An 18,240-nucleotide genomic window follows, 5' to 3' on the forward strand; every position below is an offset into this window, starting at 1 on the left:
AAGAAAACTAAAAGGTCTTGCTGGGTGTGGTGGTGGTACATACCTATAACCCCCTGCATGCAGAAAGCCGAGGGTGGAGAATAGTGAGTTCAAAGCCAGCCTAGGTCTGGTCTCTAAATAAATAAATAAAAGCAACTAAACAAACAACAAAAGCCTTGTATGACTGTGTGGTTTTGTTTATTCAGTTCCCTTTCAACTTGTCATAAAACAATCATACAGTTCGGGCAGGTCCACACATCTCGTCCTGACAAATGACCGAGTGAGTATAGTACCTGTAGCCCATTGAAGGTTTGTAGATCTGCTCTACCAACTGGGATCTGCCCTACGTTTGCCTTGCAGCTCTTGCAGGAGCATCTTCAGCAGCAGCAGCAGCAGCAGCAGCAGCAGCAGCATTAAGCATTCCCCTGGTACTAAATTCATCGTGCTTCGATGCTCATTGGGTGTAAAGATATTCAAGTGCCTTGCTTTAAATGAGAATAAACAGAGCAGTAACACCCCTGAATACTCAACAAGAATGAAATTCTTCTCCAGCACAGCATTTTGATTCTGTGATGAAGGGGCGTAGGGTACAAAAGAAGTAGTTTCATTTTGCCCAAATGTTAAGGATCTAGGAGCTAAGAGAGAGTCAGAGCCATAAACTTCTGGAAGCCTGTGCAGGAGTGACTGTGTTAACCCTAAGGTATGAGGAGGTGACAACTTCATTTGCATTTTGAAAAATTTATTTTTAAAGCCAAGCCCTTGTGTGCTATTACATAAGATGTTTATACCTGAAAGATGATTTTAAGATGGAAATTATTTATGTTACACATAGCCTCCCCTTAAGTATATTCAGCTGTGTTATTCTACAAAAAAGAACACAGACACTGGATCTCATTCTCTCATGGTAAATTAGTTTGACCTTTTGTTCACAATCCATTAGCTTTATATGATGAAAGCAAGAGAGAAGATGAATGAAATTTTGAATTTAGCCGCTGTTGAGAATAAACCTCAGGATGACCGGCCCTATTGGTCTCTCAGACTTGAAAGTGAGTGCTGTATAAACAAAGGTGTGGTGTGTCTGACCTTTGACTTAATGAGCACAAAAACAAAACACAACAAAAGAAAAAGCCCAAACAACAACAAACCACAAGTCATTATCAAATTCTCTAACCAGGTAACAGGATAAACAGCACCCATTTACAAACAACAGCCACTAACTAGTTCATGAGCTGCAAGGGCTTTAGGTGAAAACTTGTCAGCTTTGACGAGAACCTGAGGCTGAGAGAAAGAGAAGGGAAGGTTTCATGACTTTCCAAGTAAGTGCATGGTCCTCACAGCTTAAACCAGGAATGAGTGATACCAACAAAGAAAGCAGCTTGAGATGAGGGCCAGCGGGCACAGGGCATCCTCCCTAGGAGCGAAGGGCACGATCTTTGTTCCCAAACACGCTAAAACCTTCACCGTAAGTCATGGAAAGGCTCTAACCAGGAAAGGCAACAGCGGCTGGGGGCAGGACTCAAGGTATCTTCTCTTTCTGATGGTTCCTCTCCAGTCGGCAGAGCTGGGATGGGCCAGGCTGGCAGCTGGGAGTGGGGCCAGTCACTTGTCAAGAAAAGCAGAGAATCCTGGCAATAGGACATTTTCTTGAAAGGGCCTCTGACAGCTTGAGACTGGCTGAAGTCATGAACATTAGCCAGGACGTCACCCACGCTGCAGGTCCATGGCGTCCTCGGCATTTGTCCTGCTGTGTCCTTTGCCAGGGCTCAAGTCATCCCACATCTAGACAGAAAGGGAACATGTGGCCTCTCAGAGAAGGCAACCCATGCAAATCGGGAATGTTTAACCACGGGGTTAAAGTCCCAAATCATTAGGGTAGCCAGTGGTTCCTTGTCATATGACCTTGGATGTATTACTTCCATATTTTGGACCTGAAGCAGGCAAGTTAACTGGCACTGAGATTTCAGATCATGGTGTGTATGCTCAAAGACCAAGGCTAGCAGATTTGGGTAAGGAGAGGGACAGACAAATTAGATTGTATGGTTCAGGGAGGCATCTCCAGCTGGTGCCAACACTCAGACTGAGATCCGTGCCTGCAAGCTCAGCTGGTACACCTGCCTGTCACCTCCAAAGACCTCACCACTGTCACCTGTCCGACCCTGCTCACCCGCCCTCTCCCACCAGGAGTCTTTGGCAATTTTCCCTCCATTCAGAACTGGCTTTGACCCATCTGCCTTGAGAGCCATCAAAATGTCTGCTGTCAAGCTGGAGATGTACAGGGAGCTTTGGGACTCTGTTTCTCTCACTGGTAGATGGCAAAACTTTAAAATATTAAACCCGGGGAAAGGGCATGACATAAAGATGCTATTATCGGCAGATGGAGAAAGGAAAAGTCGCCATGGGTCTCCAGGAGCCTAGGAGGAAAGCTCTCTGAAGTGAGAATAAAGATTTCGAAATGAGATTGGAACAAATGCCTCGAATACGTAAATCGCCAGAAGCTTAAAAACACAAGTGATGGATATTTTTATTCATTTATTCTTATTAAAGTGAAGCAGTGGTGATGAGGCCAAATCCTGGTCCCACCAAGGACAAGCTATAGCAGGGACATTCCCATTCTAGAAAGGATGTGACTTAGAGCGAACAGTCCATGTGGTACTGTAGCCTAGGCACCAGCATTTTTAAGCTCTCATACGTATTTAAGGTTGAGAAACATGACCTTTCCACCTTGAAACTCCAAGATTCAGGGACCTACTACACATAAAGTTCTGTTTCTGTTTGTTTGTCTGTTTTTCCTACAGGGTTCCAGTGTATCCAGAGAGGAGAGCCATTAACTATGAAAAATTGGCCCTTCTCTGCAGCCTACACTGTTCTGTTTCCTCAGCAGCCAACCCTTCCCCTCTCTGTGCTGTGCCTTGGCCCTCCATCTACACCAGTCCCTGTCACTTTGTGCTACTCTCCTAACCTGGAACTTCACAGCTTTGGTTCCTTGGCCGCCTCTCGGGCTCAGCCAGCCTGGACACTGTCCTCGTGGTCTCCTCTTCTTCCTGGGAGGTCAGGGCCTTCTGTGCTCTTCCAGCCTCCTTCCTGAGTCTTGCCCCACTCTCTTCCTGAACCTCAGACCCCCCTCCCCCAACACACACACACACACACACACACACACACACACACACACACACACACACATTTTGCTGCTGCTGCTGTAGGTGGGGCAGAAGACGTGGGCCATGGAGTTAAGAGCTGTTGCTAGGAGTGTGGGTGATGAGAGGTGGTGGGCGAGAAGCAGGACTCCCCATCCTCCGCCTCCCTTTCTCATTAGAAAGGCTTCAAGAGCTAACACCAGTTCTTTGAGATCCTTTATGAAAAAGAATCAGGTCTGACCATGACAGCAGGGGTGAGAGAAATCAGCTTCAGAAACAGCTGCCGGGCCGATGTGTGGTATTTATAACAGTATAATAGAAAAGTCTAAGGAAAGTTTGAAATAAGTTCGTTCTCAAGAACTGCCAAACTGTGCCCCTTTGAAGGTCGGTGTCCAAAAGGTCCTGGCACAAGACTAACCTCTAAGAGGGCAGGAATAGATGGTGTCTTAGGGGCTGAGATGCAGTCAAGGCAAGACAATCGTTAGAGGAGGCCTCTGCCTCACTCTTAGCTCTCTCTCAGTGGTCTATGAGAGCTCTGAAACCCACCTAGGCTATCACTTGGGGTCTGCCAGGTACTAGGCACATTAAAGACACCACATTTACACCTAATCACCTCCCTGCCTAGTCAGTGGTTACTCACTTCAGTTTACATCCTTGTTCAAGGGCACACAGCTTAAAGGGCAGAACTGGGATTTGAACACCCACCCGCCAGGTCCATCTGAGCTTTCTATGACAGCACACGGCCTTCTTCCTTCCTCCCTTTGTCCCCATACTACCCTATCCTGTCCCTCCCTAAGCAGCTTTGCAGCTTTTAAATCAAGCTTGACCGAAGTAGTACAACCTACCGGTGCCCAGGAGACGCTCAGAAGTTCTGGGAAACTGTGCTCATTAAACCAAGGCAGTTCCTAAGCGAGGCTCCAGATCTTCCCCTCCACCCAAGGTGGCATTCCACACACTGTACAAGAATGACAGCTTTTCCTCTGTCATTTTCCAAGGAATGCATGGCCAATACGTGATCAAGGACCAAGATTTGGTTATTCTATGAAGAAACAGGAACAAAGGAAATCAATAATAATGTTTTTCTTTTCTTTTCCTTTTTTTTAAAAATCAGGTCTCAAGGGGATTTTTATTACCAGGTTGGGGGGAAAAAAAGCACCACAGGGAAGGAGGAGCACAGAGCCAAGCATTCACTAGAATGAAGTCATTGGGGTGTGGGGGGAAGTGGGAGAGGGCTTGGCTACCTCTTGCTGTTAAGGTCACTACCCTTTGACAGAGGTGGCCTCTGACCTCCGCAACCCTACAATTCTATTTTGACTGATCCTGAAACCCATGAAATTCAGATGTAGGCCCTGCCCAAAAGTTGAGCTAACGCTGACTAATATGGGAAAAGCTCCCGCCCGGTATGTGCCCCCGCTGAAAGGAGCTGCCAGCTCTTTGGCCTGGATGCAATTTATTCCGTCCTGCTCCTTTCAGAGAAATGCTAATCCTTCATAGGCAACTGGAGGGGAAGACTTAAACGTGTTGATGATGAATGACAATAACCCTTTGTCCAGTGCCGCCTCCTCCTAGGGTTGAACCTTAAGAGTTTAATCAAATGTTGGTAAGTAAATTAATTCTTTACTGCAAAAGGAGGTGCTGGGAGGAAGGGCTGTGAGAGTATATTTCCTCTGACATGTGAATTTCAATACACTTAATTGCGAAGGCATTGGTTTGAGGAGGTGTTGAAAGAGTGCTTTAGATTCTTTATTTACACACACACACACACACACACACACACACACACACACACACACACGGCATGGTCACTGTCTCAAAACTGTAAGGCAGCATGCAGTGTGAAAGAAGTTGGTCACTTTAGAGCCATACAAATCACACAGCACACTGGAGTTTTCTTTCACTAACAACTGCAGCAGGACAGTTGGTGAGGCATTGTGCCCTGTGCCCAGCACCAGCATCAGGCAGTTCACAACCGCCTGTAACTCAGCTCCGGTGGACCTGACACTCTCCTGGACTCCTTGGGCATATATAATGTGCACCTGTGCATACAAACACACATAATTAAAAATAAATCTTTAAAAAGGAGTAACAACAGCAGTAGCACAAAAAGAAAACAAAAATAAAAAATAACCCAAGAAAAAAAACTATTTTAATTCTGAAGATTCAGAATGTTATTTTAAGGACAACAACTCCCCCTCCCCTCATTTCAGTCCAACGAACACTGGGCATGGCCACTCCATGCCAAATCCCATATGCTGGCCACACTGACAACCATCTCTTTTAACCCTATGACATCCCACAAAGTAAGTTCATTGCAGCTGAGAAAATTAACATCCCAGGGGTGCAAGTGATGTACCCTTAATACCCCAAACAGAGTGAACATCCATGCAAGGGTTTTTGTTTTTGTTTTTTTCTCTGTTGGTTTTGAGAAGGGTTTCCAGATATTTGACAAGCCATAGGCTTTTGAGACTCACAGTGAGTTGGGACTGAAGACTAGATGTTTCCATCCCCTAGGCCAGGCTATATGTCCACAGTTCTGCACTGCCACCCAAAGGGGTGGATGCCCAAGAGGAATGCGAATGGGATTCCAAGTCAATAAGCTGCAAATAGAGCTGACGAACATTCCAGAACTTGGGTAAATAAAAACCCCTGAAGGGCAGGGCCCATTTCCTGTGCTAAATATGAAAACCTATTGTATCTAGCCAATGTAGATCAATTATCTGTATATTTGCCAACGTACAGGCTCTGAGCACTGAAAAGATTACTGAGGCTGGCTATCACACATTCTAAAGTGTGCATGCCGCCACATGCTTGTGGAGGTCAGAGGGCAGCCTGCAAGAGCTGCTGCTTCCTTCCCCGAGGGAGGATCCAGCCATCAAACTGGGGCACTGGACTTGGCAACAAGTGCCTTCCCTGGCTGAGCCGTCCAACAGCATACATTCTGAGCTTTTCTTCCAGCATTTTCTGTCTCTCCAGCATTCCCTATAGCATAGCTCCTCTGAGAAAGCTCTTCTGATTCCCGGATTTCCCCATTACTTGTTTTGATTTGTGTGGTAATTATGTCCAATTTCCCTCTTATCACTAAAAAGAATTCATTTCCATCTGGTTATTTCTTAGATCTGCAAAGGATGGGATCAATTGCTTCTACTTGATTTTATTTATTTTGTATGGAGTCTAACACAATGTGATATTTCCAAAAAAAATGGAAAATATTTGTTAAAGGAACAAACTACATTAATTAGTTTGCTATGAAAGGGGGACTTCATTCTTCATAAAAAAATGAAATAAAGATAATTCATTTTGCCATGTTATTCAATTTCTCAAAAACCTTTATATTGGAGGTCACCCAAAAACTAGTTCACTGAGTGATCTTCTTTCAAAAATATCCACTCACTGGTTTTTAAATCCCAACTCCGGCTTAAATCCACTGGAAAGCTTCTGAAATGACCAATACCCAGGCCTCAGGACAGACAGACTGAGTCAGAATTCCTCATCTCCGCACAATGGTCATTTTCACAGCCCGTCTCGTGAATGTGCTTTTCTACCAGATGCACGCAAATACGGTTTTGTTGTGTGCAGATGTAGTTTTGTCGGTTTAGAAGCGGGTTTCTTTCGAACGAAGCACTAGAATAAGACCCAAGTCAACCCTGGCGCTCACACTGAAACCACTGGGTGAAGAGAGGCTGAGTGGCTGTCTGGAACAGGAGTGGTTGCCAAGTGACAGGTCCTGTCTTTGAACAACTGGAGTTTTCTGAACTCCTGTTCTGGCACTACAGTTACCAGCCTGAGCTGTCTAATTTCTAAATTTCTGCCTCTAAGGGAAATGGCCAAAGAAGTATGGCACCTGGAGTGGAAGGGCTGGGTTGGAGGGGCTGTCATGCCAGGAGCCCCTTAAAGGCTTTCAGTGTGGCACATTCCAAATATCCTGCTGTCATGGCAAGAGGAAATTCTACAGCAGGACATATACAAGTCTCGAGTGAAAACAAATAAATACATACATGACTAGTATCTGTTTGTGGGCCTTTTCACTGGTCCCAACTCAAAGGCCACAAATCTTGATATCAGAACACAGAGCACATCCATCCCTTAGCTTAACTAGCAGATTTGTTCATCTATGAGCAAGATAATCAACACCCAAACTTCTCTTTTCTTTATAAAAAAGATAGTGCCTGTCCTATTGACCTTACATTTTCCTGCTATTGTAAAGGTTAAGTCAGATGATTTATGTGGAAATATTTTGAGAATAGCAAAGCTCTATACATATATTTGCACGGAAGCATTGTGTTAGTATCTCTCAAAAGTAATGGCTTTTAAGTGTTTGTCGCTTTGATTACTGAAGTTCTACATCCTAATTCCTTGGTACCATGCCACCTATACAATCAGAGAAACCAGATTATGTGCTAGACTAGAGTTTCCAGTCACTGAAAGTATCACATGACCAGTATTTAGGGAGGTGAAGTGATGTAGTAGTCTAGTCTAGGCTCTGTCCCAGAGTCTGCTTTAACTATTGACTTTGGACAAGTCACATCATTTTTTCTGGGACTAGAGTCTCATCAGTGGTTAAAGAACAACTTGAGTTAGAGTCAAAGATAATTTGATTCATAAAATTAGAATATAAACACTTAATTAAAATTATTAAAATATAATTTCTCAAGCTACTAATTCATGTATTACTCTAAGAAATACAGAACTGGAACCTAAAAAAAAATAGCCTATTTCTGCCAAACCAACATTTCAAAGATGTGTAGGAGCCCCCATTTTTTTTTTTTTTTTGAAACAGGGTTTCTCTGTGTAGTTTTGGTGCCTGTCCTGGATCTTACTCTGTAGACCAGGCTGGCCTCAAACTCACAGAGATCCACCTGGTTCTGCCTCCTGAGTGCTGGGATTAAAGGTGTGTGCCACCACCACCCAGCAAGGCCCCCCTTTTTTTTAAAAGAAAAAAATCTTTAGTAGGATACTTTCTTCTTGTTAATATTCTCTTCTGGAGACCTTTGGCTCCTATACTGGCTAGTTTTATGTCAACTTGACACAAGTTAGAGTCATCAGAGAAGAAGAAGCCTCAACTGAGAAAATGCCGCCATAAGATCCAGCTGTAAGGCATTTTCTGAATTAGTGATTCTTGGGGGATTGCCCAGCCCATGGTGGATGGTGCCATCCCTGGGCAGGTGTTCCCGGGTTCTGTAAGAAAGCAGGCTGAGCAAGCCACGGAAAGCAAGCCAATAAGCAACATCCTCCATGGCCTCTACATCAATTCCTGCCCTGACTTCCTTTGGTGATGAACAGTGATGTGGAAGTTTAAGTCAAATTAATTTTTTTCCTCCCCAAATAGCTTTTTGGTCATGGTATTTCATTGCATCAATAGAAACCCTAACTAAGCCATTCCCAAATAAATAAATAGCCATATAGGACTTCATGAAGTACTGGACAGCTTTCATTTGGATTTCCAGTTTGTTACTTAATTTACCTGGACCTGTTCTCTATGAAATAGGAATAATCTTTTGTCAATGATCCAGTAAATGCCATTTCAATGACCCATTTAAATCATGGGTAGTAAATGTCTGTAGATGTAAAAAATGGCTACCTATTTTAATCTTAGGGTTGTAGTTTACAAGACCTTTCTTATAAGTATTCTCCTTTGAGAGTCAGATTAAAATCTTTCTGACCTAATTTATTACAGATACATACTTTGGATCTGAACTATCTGGGCCTATTTGTTAAAGGCTTGGCCCCCAATTCATGGTCCATTTGTTAAAGGCTTGGTTCCCAATCCATGGCACTGTTGGGAGGTGGTGAGACATTAAAATCTAAACAAAAAGAGTCAGGTCTACAGCAGCATGCTGTTGGGGGAATATTGAACCCTAGCTCCTTTCTGGATCTTTGCTTTCCAGCTGCTATGAGGTGAGCAGCTTCCTCTGCCATGCCCTGCCAGGGAGCCATGATGCACCACCTGGCCACAGGCAATGGCACAAGGGAACCACAGACACAAACTACATTGATGTCCTTCCCTTTAGTGATTGGCTTCAACATTTGTCTCAATAACAAAAGGTCAACAATTTCCTGCTCTTTAATGATTGGTTCAACTGTATGCTCAATAAAATGCTGGCTCCATTTGAAGTATAAACTGCAGGAAATCTTAGGCTCCATGGGCCCAGCTTCTGTGTTGTTCAACTCTAAATTCCTAATATCTACCACAGTATAACAGAAACCCAAGAAAATGAATAACCATTTGCCAGCTCTCCTTCCTCTTCAGCTTTGAAGAGGCAAACAGGGAAGACACCAAAGATGATTACTTGGCGGTAAAACGCTTGGAAATTTCTTGCAGAATTCATCTATTTTCCATGAAAAAGCCTGGGATCACAGAACAGGCTCCAACTCCAAACTTAATTTTAAAACTATGCATTTTAATTTTTCAAGACTGATCATCTTAAAATAAGAACAGCGGGGCCGTTGATGGTGATGTTCAGGAGAACGAATCACTTGGTGAGGTTGAGACTTGCTTTGAGGGTCGCTGTATTGGATAATGCCCAGAAATGCACAGGTTCTCAAATATTGGTTGAATTTTTGAGGAATTAAGTAAATACAGGTGAAGTGTGGGTGTCTGGCACAGAACTAACACTCGGCAAACATGCACCTCCGTCGTCACCGCTGCCCTCATTCCTACTCTGTATGACATTTACGGGTGGCTGGAGAGTGGCCACCTTTGGGAAAGACCTGGATTCAAAACTCTACTTTCTCATTTACTAACCCCTGGGACTTAGGCCAAATTGCTTTATCAGTTTGGGTTCCACAAAGAACTATGTGCAATTTCCCACGTTGCTGCAGCCTAGTGCATAACACAGCCGCAACCAGACCAGAATTCCATTCACCGAAACCGCTAACTGAGCATAGAGGGAACTCAACCCGCGCTTGACAGCTCCCACCAGGGGCCGGCAGTTTCGCCAGCGCTAGTCGGTCCAACCAGCCACGTCTGGTGCAGGTCAGCAAAGGAAAAAAAGCCCAGCCAGAACACGCTTTAGACCCTCCCACTAACGGTCCCTCCTCCTCTGGCCCCAGGCGGTCGCAGGACTCTGGTTTCCGGCCTTCAGAGGACTACAATTTCCAGTATGCCCTTGGTGGGAAGTCTTTCTCGATGGATGACTACCAATCCCGGCATGACATTCGGCTCCCTAATAACTCCGATGACAGTGTGGGATGACCCCGTTGAACGCCGGGAATTGTAGTTTAGTAGCCGTGGGTTCGCAGATGGGTGGGGAGCAGCTCGCCAGTTCTTGTCCGCTAAGGGGAATGATTCATAGAGTGTCAGGAGGGACAGTTCTGCTTGTGAGAGCCCAGTACGAAGCTGAACTCTTCTCCAAGGCTGGTAGACCGATGAGAGTAGGCAGGGGCTGGGCCTGACCCGGTCTCTGGCGGCTCGTCAGGCCTCCACCGAGCCCTGGGCCTGGCAGGGGGAGGCCTCGAGGCGCCGGTTGCTGGGGGAGCGGTGACGTCTCGGGGTGAAAGTTGAGGGGCGGTGACGTACGGCCTGCCCGGGCGGAGGCTGGCGGGTTGGAGACTGGAGGGAGGGAGGGAAGGAGGGAAGGAAGGAAGCTGGGAAGGAGCGAGGTAGCGGGGGCGCGAGGCGTTTACCTGGGAGGCAGCGGCTGGGGCGCGCAGAGCGGCCGCGGCTCCCCCGCACCTGCGGCCATGGATGAAGAGCGCGCCCTCTCCATCGTCCGGGCCGGCGAGGCGGGGGCTATCGAGCGGGTCCTGAGGGATTACAGCGACAAGGTAAAGAGCTCTGGCCCCGGGCGTTCGCTGTCTCGCCCCGGGCCGCCCTCAGGGCTTGCACTTCGCATCCTCCCCACCCCCCCACCCCCTCATTCCGGGGATGCGCATTGCTCTCCCCCGAAAACGTTTCCGGCTTGGGCATGCGTGTTTGTGCCCCCAGCCTTTCCTACCCGTGCATCCTGCATCTCTGCCCCCTCCCGCCCCCCCCCCCCCCCCCCCCCCCCAACTGTAGCGCCCACTCCTCCGATTCCTGGCCCAGCAGCCTGTGCTGTGGTCTTCTTCCTAAGCGTGCAAGTCACACCCCCAGGATCCGTAGATGCGCATCTGCCCTGTGCCCCACTCCTGGATGCATAAAATGCATGCGAGGCTTTCTCACCTGTATACTGTAAAAGTACATGCTTCTCTGCATAAATACGGCCCTTGACGTGCATAAAACATACCAGCAACGATGGCAGTTCTTTATGTACCAATACTATTGTATGGTTTTCCAGGCGTTGATGTCTTGTATGTGATCTCCTTTGATCCTCAGATTATTTATAGGGTAGATGGTATCATCCTTCCCATTTTATAGATGAGGAAACCGAGGTGCAAAGAACTGAAATCAGGCCCAAGGTCATGGACATATGTTGTAAGTGGGTGGAAAATCCTACTCCTAATAATACCTATTACTTGTATCGCATTAACAGCTTTCCTATTCATTATCTCATTTAATCTTGACAGCAGTCCTGTGAGGTATTACCTGTGTTTTGCAATGGACTCTAATGGGCTACATGACTAGCCCAAGGTCGTTCTCGGGAGCCAGTCTTCCCACCTCGGTCTTCAAACTGTCCATTCATTGTTCTTTGACTTTACAGTGAAATGGTGTCTTCTTGTAAATACCACTTCCTTCTCTGGAGAGTCTTTCTCCAGAACCGTTAGCTCTCCCTTTCTTTTCCAGAGGCTTACCATGCTCACTTGAGTAAGTGGCCTGCCTAGCACCTCTAGTCTTTAGGAGACTAGGCTTGTCTGAGGATGATTGATGATGATTTGTGAAAACACACCCTAGATATGACAGATACCTTGGTCCTCATAGTTCCCTTCCTGTTGATCAGCCCCCTCTCCTCCTGGTCAGTGTCCACTACTACACTTTCATACGCTTTAACTGCCAGGATGCCATTTCTGCCCTTAGTAGAAAACACCCCCAAAGGAGACATACTTCTAAAAGAACCTTCTCTTCCACTTAATCTTCCCAACAACCTCGTGAGCAAAGTGAGGGCATTCCTCATTTCACAAATAGTAAAATTTAGGATGATAATGTAGTCCCAAACTCACCCAGCTAATGAAGACGGAACTGAGATTTGAGTCTTGCTGTCTAGTGCCTTTTTTGCTGTGCGGCTTTCTTTGGGCGCATACACGGGCTGTATTCTAGTCACGTCTTAGCCCCTTCACCTGATATGCTTCAGGGTTGAGCATGTCTGCCTAATTTAGGAGAAACTCATTTCATGCGTAGGTGTACATATTTCGTAGATTGTATTATTTTAACTTGATTTATTATTGCTTTCCAGAGAAGATATGGGGGAGCTACAGGCTGGTTTTCAAAAGGAAGTATAATAATTTGGCTATTGTGTTGAATTAACTAATGTTTATTTAGCACTTACTATATGCCAGATACCCAGCAATAATGGGAACTTTCTTCTACAGGGAAAGGAGGAGGAAAAACCTACACTGAGATCTTAGTCCCCTTGTCATTGTTTTGTGGCAAAACCAATTAGGTCCTCTATTTATTGGCTTCCTCCAGTTTATCCCTTCCTCTCCTTGATCTCCCCTCAGGGGGATCTCCTTGATGTTCCTGTCACTCATGGCCATGTATTGTCTGAGCTTAGCTTCCCCTTTCATACTGTGAATGTTTCCAGTGTTGTCAGGATCATCTGTTGTTTAAGGTGATGTCCTGAAGTGCTTCAGAGATTCCCAGACACACTCTGTGGTCAAGCCTGAGAATGTTCTGATCTGGTGTCACGGGGACCAGTTAGCTCTTTTAGGAGAAAGCACTCCTGTTTACTATCAGTTATAGTAGGAACCGTGGAGTAGGGCTGATTGGAGCACGAAGGAAGTAGGTGAGCTTCACGTTGCATCGCAGCACTGCCCCTCAAAGGGAGAAACTGTGTGACATGATTAGGAAGGTGACCTGTGCTGTGAGTAGTCGGGTAAGAATAGAAGTAAACTGATTGATGGGTGTGAGTCGGAAACCCCGAGAAAATAGATGGACGGCATGCTCTTCAGTTTTCTTGTCTGGAGAAGTGGATATGAAAAATGTTCTGAGTAAGAAGTGATTATGGAGCATTGAGTCCAAACAGAAGAGGAATAGATGATGCCGAGAGAAATTAGTTCATTGTCTGGAAGAAGAGGAGGAGGGCTCTTTATGTTATCTTTTCTCATAAGCTGGTTGTTGCAAGTAGACAGAAAGAAGACAGGGTCTGGCATCAGATAAACCTCGGTTCTGGTCTCAGTTCTGCTGTTAATAGCTTCATGACTGTGGATAAGTTATTTCAAGCCTCTAAGTCCCAGTTGCCTTGTCTGAAAAGGAGGGATTAAAACACCATTCTTTTTATTTATTGTGTGGATGAGATTCATTGAAGTGCAATGCCAAGCACTGAGCATAGTGTCTATGAGGTCTTCCCCGTTAAGTTATGAGGAGTTAATAGTCTGGATCTTTGATGAGGTGGTGTGGCCAGAGGACAGGCTCTAGAGCCGGACTCCCTGGATGCTGATCTTCAGTTTACAATGCATGTGGCCAAGTCCGTGGTGCTTAACTTTGCTGCACTCTCTCTTCCTCTGTCAAATGAGGAGAGAAGCCTCATATCCTGGGGCTTTGGTCAGGACTGAAGGGTTCTGTGTTTAAAGCACTTAGAGCAGGGCTGCTGCTGCGGGAGCCCAGGGCTGTTTGCCTCCAACAAGGCGTATGGCACTGAGTTGATGTAACACGGTTAAGACATTTGGGGACCTTCCCCACTCCTCATCTTAACCTTTGCACCTCCAGCGGTATCATCACCATGGTGTATCTCCTACCACTTTCAGAGCAGCCAATAGCTGTGTGACTCCAGAATACACCCAATTTCTACTGTAGTACAGAAATTCATTTCCAAGCATTCTTGCTTCATTCGCTGGCCCTTGTTATCCTAGAGAGAGAAATCTCTATCCCAGAAAGAAAAAAACTTGTCTGTTTGTCAAGGGTAAGTTGCTTCAGAATAGGAAAATAATTCTTTAAATTAAGAGTAGCTGTTTCTTGTGTGGTGATGATGCATGCCTTTAATCCCAGCACTCGGGTGGCAGAGGCAGGTGGATCTCCACTTTGGAGGCCCAGCCTGGTCTACGGAGCAAGGTCCAGGATAACACCAGGGCTACACAGAGAAACCCTGTCTTAAAAAAGAAAAGAAAAGAACAACAAAATCACAGTGTTACAATGAACCTCAGCACCCATGCCAGTGAAGCTAATGATGGTAAAGAGCCTCTCTACTTAACCCTTTTGTCAGAAAAGACTTGAAGGAAGACCGAGAGCTTCGGTAGTCTAAGCTATGGCAACACATCTCAAAATAAACAGTTGATTCTGTAACTAAAGGCAGAGAACTTAGGGCTCAGCAGTTGCGAAGGAAGCAGTACAGTGCTCCGGAAAATAGAACCAAACCTGTCACTTAATAGGTGAAGAAACTGACTTGATTAACTGTGACTGATCAATCCAGAGATGACATGCAAGCCACAGAGGCCACCTGGGCATGTCACTGTCCCATAGCCATCTCCAACACGATTCCATTTTGGAAGTATGGCACATTGATGGTCAGATGAATGATGAAAAAGTTACTTAAGATACTGTCACTTAAGTAGATCTCCAAGAGTTAGTTACGGGACAGGAAGACTGTTGGTAGTCTTGAGCTCATCATTTATATGCTTGACGAATGTGACTAGGGGAAAGCTAACAAGGAAACAGTTCTAGAAATGCAGCCTCTGCATTTGAATGGGGATTTAAATATCCTGGACCATGTAGAAGGATGTTTTGCTTTCCATTTTTGAGGCTGAGCCTTGACTTTGGGCTTGCCCTAGGTTTTTGCATAGAGATATCCTTGTTACACATTGTACTTATTTCCAAATTGTTTTACAGTCTGTTTTGACTCCTAAGAAGTAGTCTTTGAGTGTACTTGTAGACATCACCAAATTCTCTAGTAGGTCAGCATTTAGCCAGATACTAGAGCAGAGACCATGCAGTAACAACAGTAGTGGCCATTTAATGCCTACCTACCATGTGCAAGGTGCCAGCTGTACCATGTAAAAGAGGAAGGAAAACCTTATGGATTGTCAAGTGCAGCCTGACCAGTATTGCCCTTAATGAGCAGTAGGTTATCTGATGGCTGAGTTTTCTTGGGGGGCCTCTCATAGTAATAAAACCTGCAGACATGAGTCTGGTGTGTCACCGAGAGGTTCTTGCTTGCCTGGTCTTTAAGTTGAACAGTGATTTTACTCTTTGATTTATATTCAACTTGCTCCTGTTCTGGAAATGAATGTTAGTTGGCTAACAGCTCTAGAGAGGCACGTGTTCCCATCATTTGAGCTTTAGAAAGGGGAGTAAGGCGACAAGATTGAAAGGCCAGCCTGGAACATTCAGAAAGCCCTGTCTCAAAAAATTACAAGTATTTAAGAAGCGTTGGAAGGAGAGGTAGGAGAGCATGTTAGGTCTGATTTAGCTTGGGTAAGTGAAGCCAGCCTTATATAATTCAGCATCTGCTGGGTACAGTGGTCTCTGGGGTTGAGTTTCTAAATAGCTTGATCCATTCAGAGTTTAATGGATCATTAATTGGAAAATATACTAGTGCCCCCCATGCTAGTATATTTTCCAGTTAAATTAAGCTTTCATGCTGGCTATATGGGGCCTTTGAAAACTTCTGTTATTTTTTAAAATGCTGTTTTTATTATTACTTTAAATTTATTATTTGAAATTATTATTTTTTGATCATACTTGCTATGAAAAAGCAACAGAAAAGTGAAAAATTAGCCCTTGGTACTATTCTAAATTCTCACCTAAAAAAATAATTCTATGTAGGAAACACTTAGAAGATATTTTTGTAACTTACTGAGTATCTTTCCAAATAAGAATTACTTTTTTCCCTGTCCTCTGCTTATAAATGCCAAAAAACATTTAGGAGAAGTATTAAGTTTGAACAAGTAGACACATTTATTCCAAATAATTTACGGAATTAATATTTTATGTTGAGTGGCAAAAACTGAGCCTTCTTGGTTTCTAAGTATAATTATTTTCATTTATAGGGAGCCTCTACTGAGCAGCCCTGAGAACATTAGCCTGCTGCCTCCTCATCTTTAATGTAGGCTTCCGTGACCCCTGGCTCTGTAAATTCCTAAGTCTAGCCTCAGATTCATGACCTCCTCTACTCCCCCTTCTTCCCTCCCCTGTTCACTTACTCTATCCTTCATTCTTAAGATTTTTATTATAAAATAACCCCAATGCATCACCTTTCTTTTAGTTGTTACACAGTATTTTATCAGATGGGTAGGATATTTTGACATACACGTTTTTCAGTGTTGATTATTCAGCTCGCCTCTTACTATATATGTCTTGAATGTGCTTACATAGATAATTTTTCTCTCACTCTACATGGCTTCATTAAAATAAACTCATAGGAGTAGGAGTTCTGGGTCAGATGGGGTAAATATTTTTGTGGCTTCTCATGTGTGTTGCCAAGTCCCTTTCCCTTTAAAGGTTTGTGTCAGATGGCACTGCACTGCACCAACTTGTGATGCTGCTCCTCACACGGTCCTCTGCCTTGTCTTGCTCTGCTTGGGCTGGCGTGTGAGCTGCCCAAAATACTCTTCCAGAAGGTTGTTCCTGTTCCATCCTGGACTTCCCCAGGTCATCTGTAGCCTATGCCATTTCCGATGTAAAGTTTTACATCTTGTCCTAGTCTCTCACATACCTGTTTCAGTTGGTCCGATCCATTTTTGAGTCGCCTCTTTGAGGTTTCCTTAAATGACCCTTATCTCTTAACTTCCTGTCTTCCCTTTAGCCATTTCTCACACTCAGACTGCCTCCCTCCAACACTTCTGTAGCTCATTCTGTTTCAAAAACGGTTTCTGCAAAGCTATAAAACAGAACTACCAAAATGATGCTGTCTTTCACACATACTGTGCTTAACTGTGGTGGGTTGCCAGTCGTGTTGGGCAGTATGGACAGTGAGAAAAACAGGAAAAGTAGTAGAGAGCAGGAAACGTTCAGGTGGGCTTCAGGAGAGCGCTCCTGGTTAAAATGTGAGAGTCCGAATTCAGTGCTCTTGGTCTTGTGACCACCACTCCTTATGCAAACAAGCCGGTTATTTTGTCCATTCTCCTTTGCTTCTGCTACAAAGTGGAGAGTACACTGTGGCCAGTCATTTCAGGGGAACCATGACACTCTCTTCCCTTCCAGTTAATTTTTTGTTAATATCATTAGCAGCAGCAGCAGCAGCAGCAGCAACAGCAACAACAGTATCCTAATATACACTGTTTACTACTTGCCAGGCAGTGAGACGGTGTCTTAAGGTACCATAGCTATCACAACCCTCACAATTACCCTCTTAGCTAAGTACTGTTTTCCCAAGAGGAGCCCAGGTACAGTGTACTTGCTTGAAGTCACAACTAGTGAGAGTGAGGGGGCCTCTTCTCCAGAGTGTTGTCTTTCTCTGCAGTTCTCTGATGAGTTCCCCTCCTCTCTGTCTCTCTGTCTCTGTCTCTCTCTGTCTCTCTCTGTCTCTCGCTCTCTCCTTTTTTTTTTTTTTCCCACTGAGACAGAGTTTCCCTGTGTAGCCCTGGCTGACCTGGAACTCGCTCTGTAGACCAGGCTGGCCTCGAACTCAGAGATCCACCTGGCTCTGCCTCCCGAGTGCTGGGATTAAAGGTGTGTGCCACCACCACTGACCTCTGATGATTTCTCATGGAATACAACATAGGAAAAGCTAGTGCACTGACAGGTATTTCCAATTTCTGTCCATCTGTGTTTGCATTCCCGTCTTCCTCTGTGTGCCATCCCCTAATGCGTCCCATTTCTCTCTCAGAGCTGCTAGCTTCCTGAATGTATGGTTTATACCTCTACAGCTAACACCTATTTATCCCTCCAAGTCCGGCTCAGTTATCCAGGGCTGTGTGCTGCGTCCACCTCCTCGTGGGTGGCCGCTGCCTTCATTCCCTCTTCTCACCTGTATTTCCGCCATGGTCTTTCCATGCAGCTCTCCATGTATTTTTTTATATTATTTCGTCAGTCTTACTTTAATAAGAATATTGGGATGAGTATTGAGATGAGAAAGCAATCTTTAAAATGTATGTATTAAAATGACAATGTCTCCTTTCT

The 18,240-nt window shown here is 45.0% G+C and overlaps 1 protein-coding gene and 1 long non-coding RNA gene across 11 annotated transcripts in view; one reads left to right on the plus strand and one right to left on the minus strand.

Moving 5' to 3' along the window:
• Positions 1-140: 140 nt before the first annotated feature.
• On the minus strand, positions 141-18,235 carry LOC128119586 (uncharacterized). 2 transcript variants are annotated; one of them, XR_008221578.1, is made up of 5 exons: positions 12,189-18,225; positions 11,318-11,472; positions 10,737-10,856; positions 3,959-4,152; positions 141-1,758 (listed from the first exon to the last, which is right to left on the minus strand). It is a non-coding gene; the product is annotated as an uncharacterized LOC128119586 (long non-coding RNA). The 2 variants fall into 2 exon arrangements; XR_008221579.1 differs by lacking the exons at positions 141-1,758; positions 3,959-4,152 and having other exon boundaries at positions 9,491-10,856; positions 11,254-11,472; positions 12,189-18,235.
• Ric8b (RIC8 guanine nucleotide exchange factor B) overlaps positions 10,768-18,240 on the plus strand; it is a 107,079-nt gene continuing 99,606 nt past the window's right edge. For all 9 annotated transcript variants that reach the window (XR_008221574.1, XR_008221576.1, XR_008221577.1 and 6 more), the window contains exon 1: positions 10,768-10,877. Coding sequence is in view for 5 of the 9 variants with exons in the window: in XM_052752927.1 (XP_052608887.1) it covers positions 10,794-10,877 (84 nt within the window). In the remaining 4 variants the exon portion in view is untranslated. The remainder of the gene's footprint in view (positions 10,878-18,240) is intronic.

Source organism: Peromyscus californicus, unplaced genomic scaffold (genome assembly GCF_007827085.1).
Source record: "Peromyscus californicus insignis strain IS unplaced genomic scaffold, ASM782708v3 Scaffold_24__1_contigs__length_46423439, whole genome shotgun sequence".
NCBI classification, from domain to species: Eukaryota; Metazoa; Chordata; class Mammalia; order Rodentia; family Cricetidae; genus Peromyscus; species Peromyscus californicus.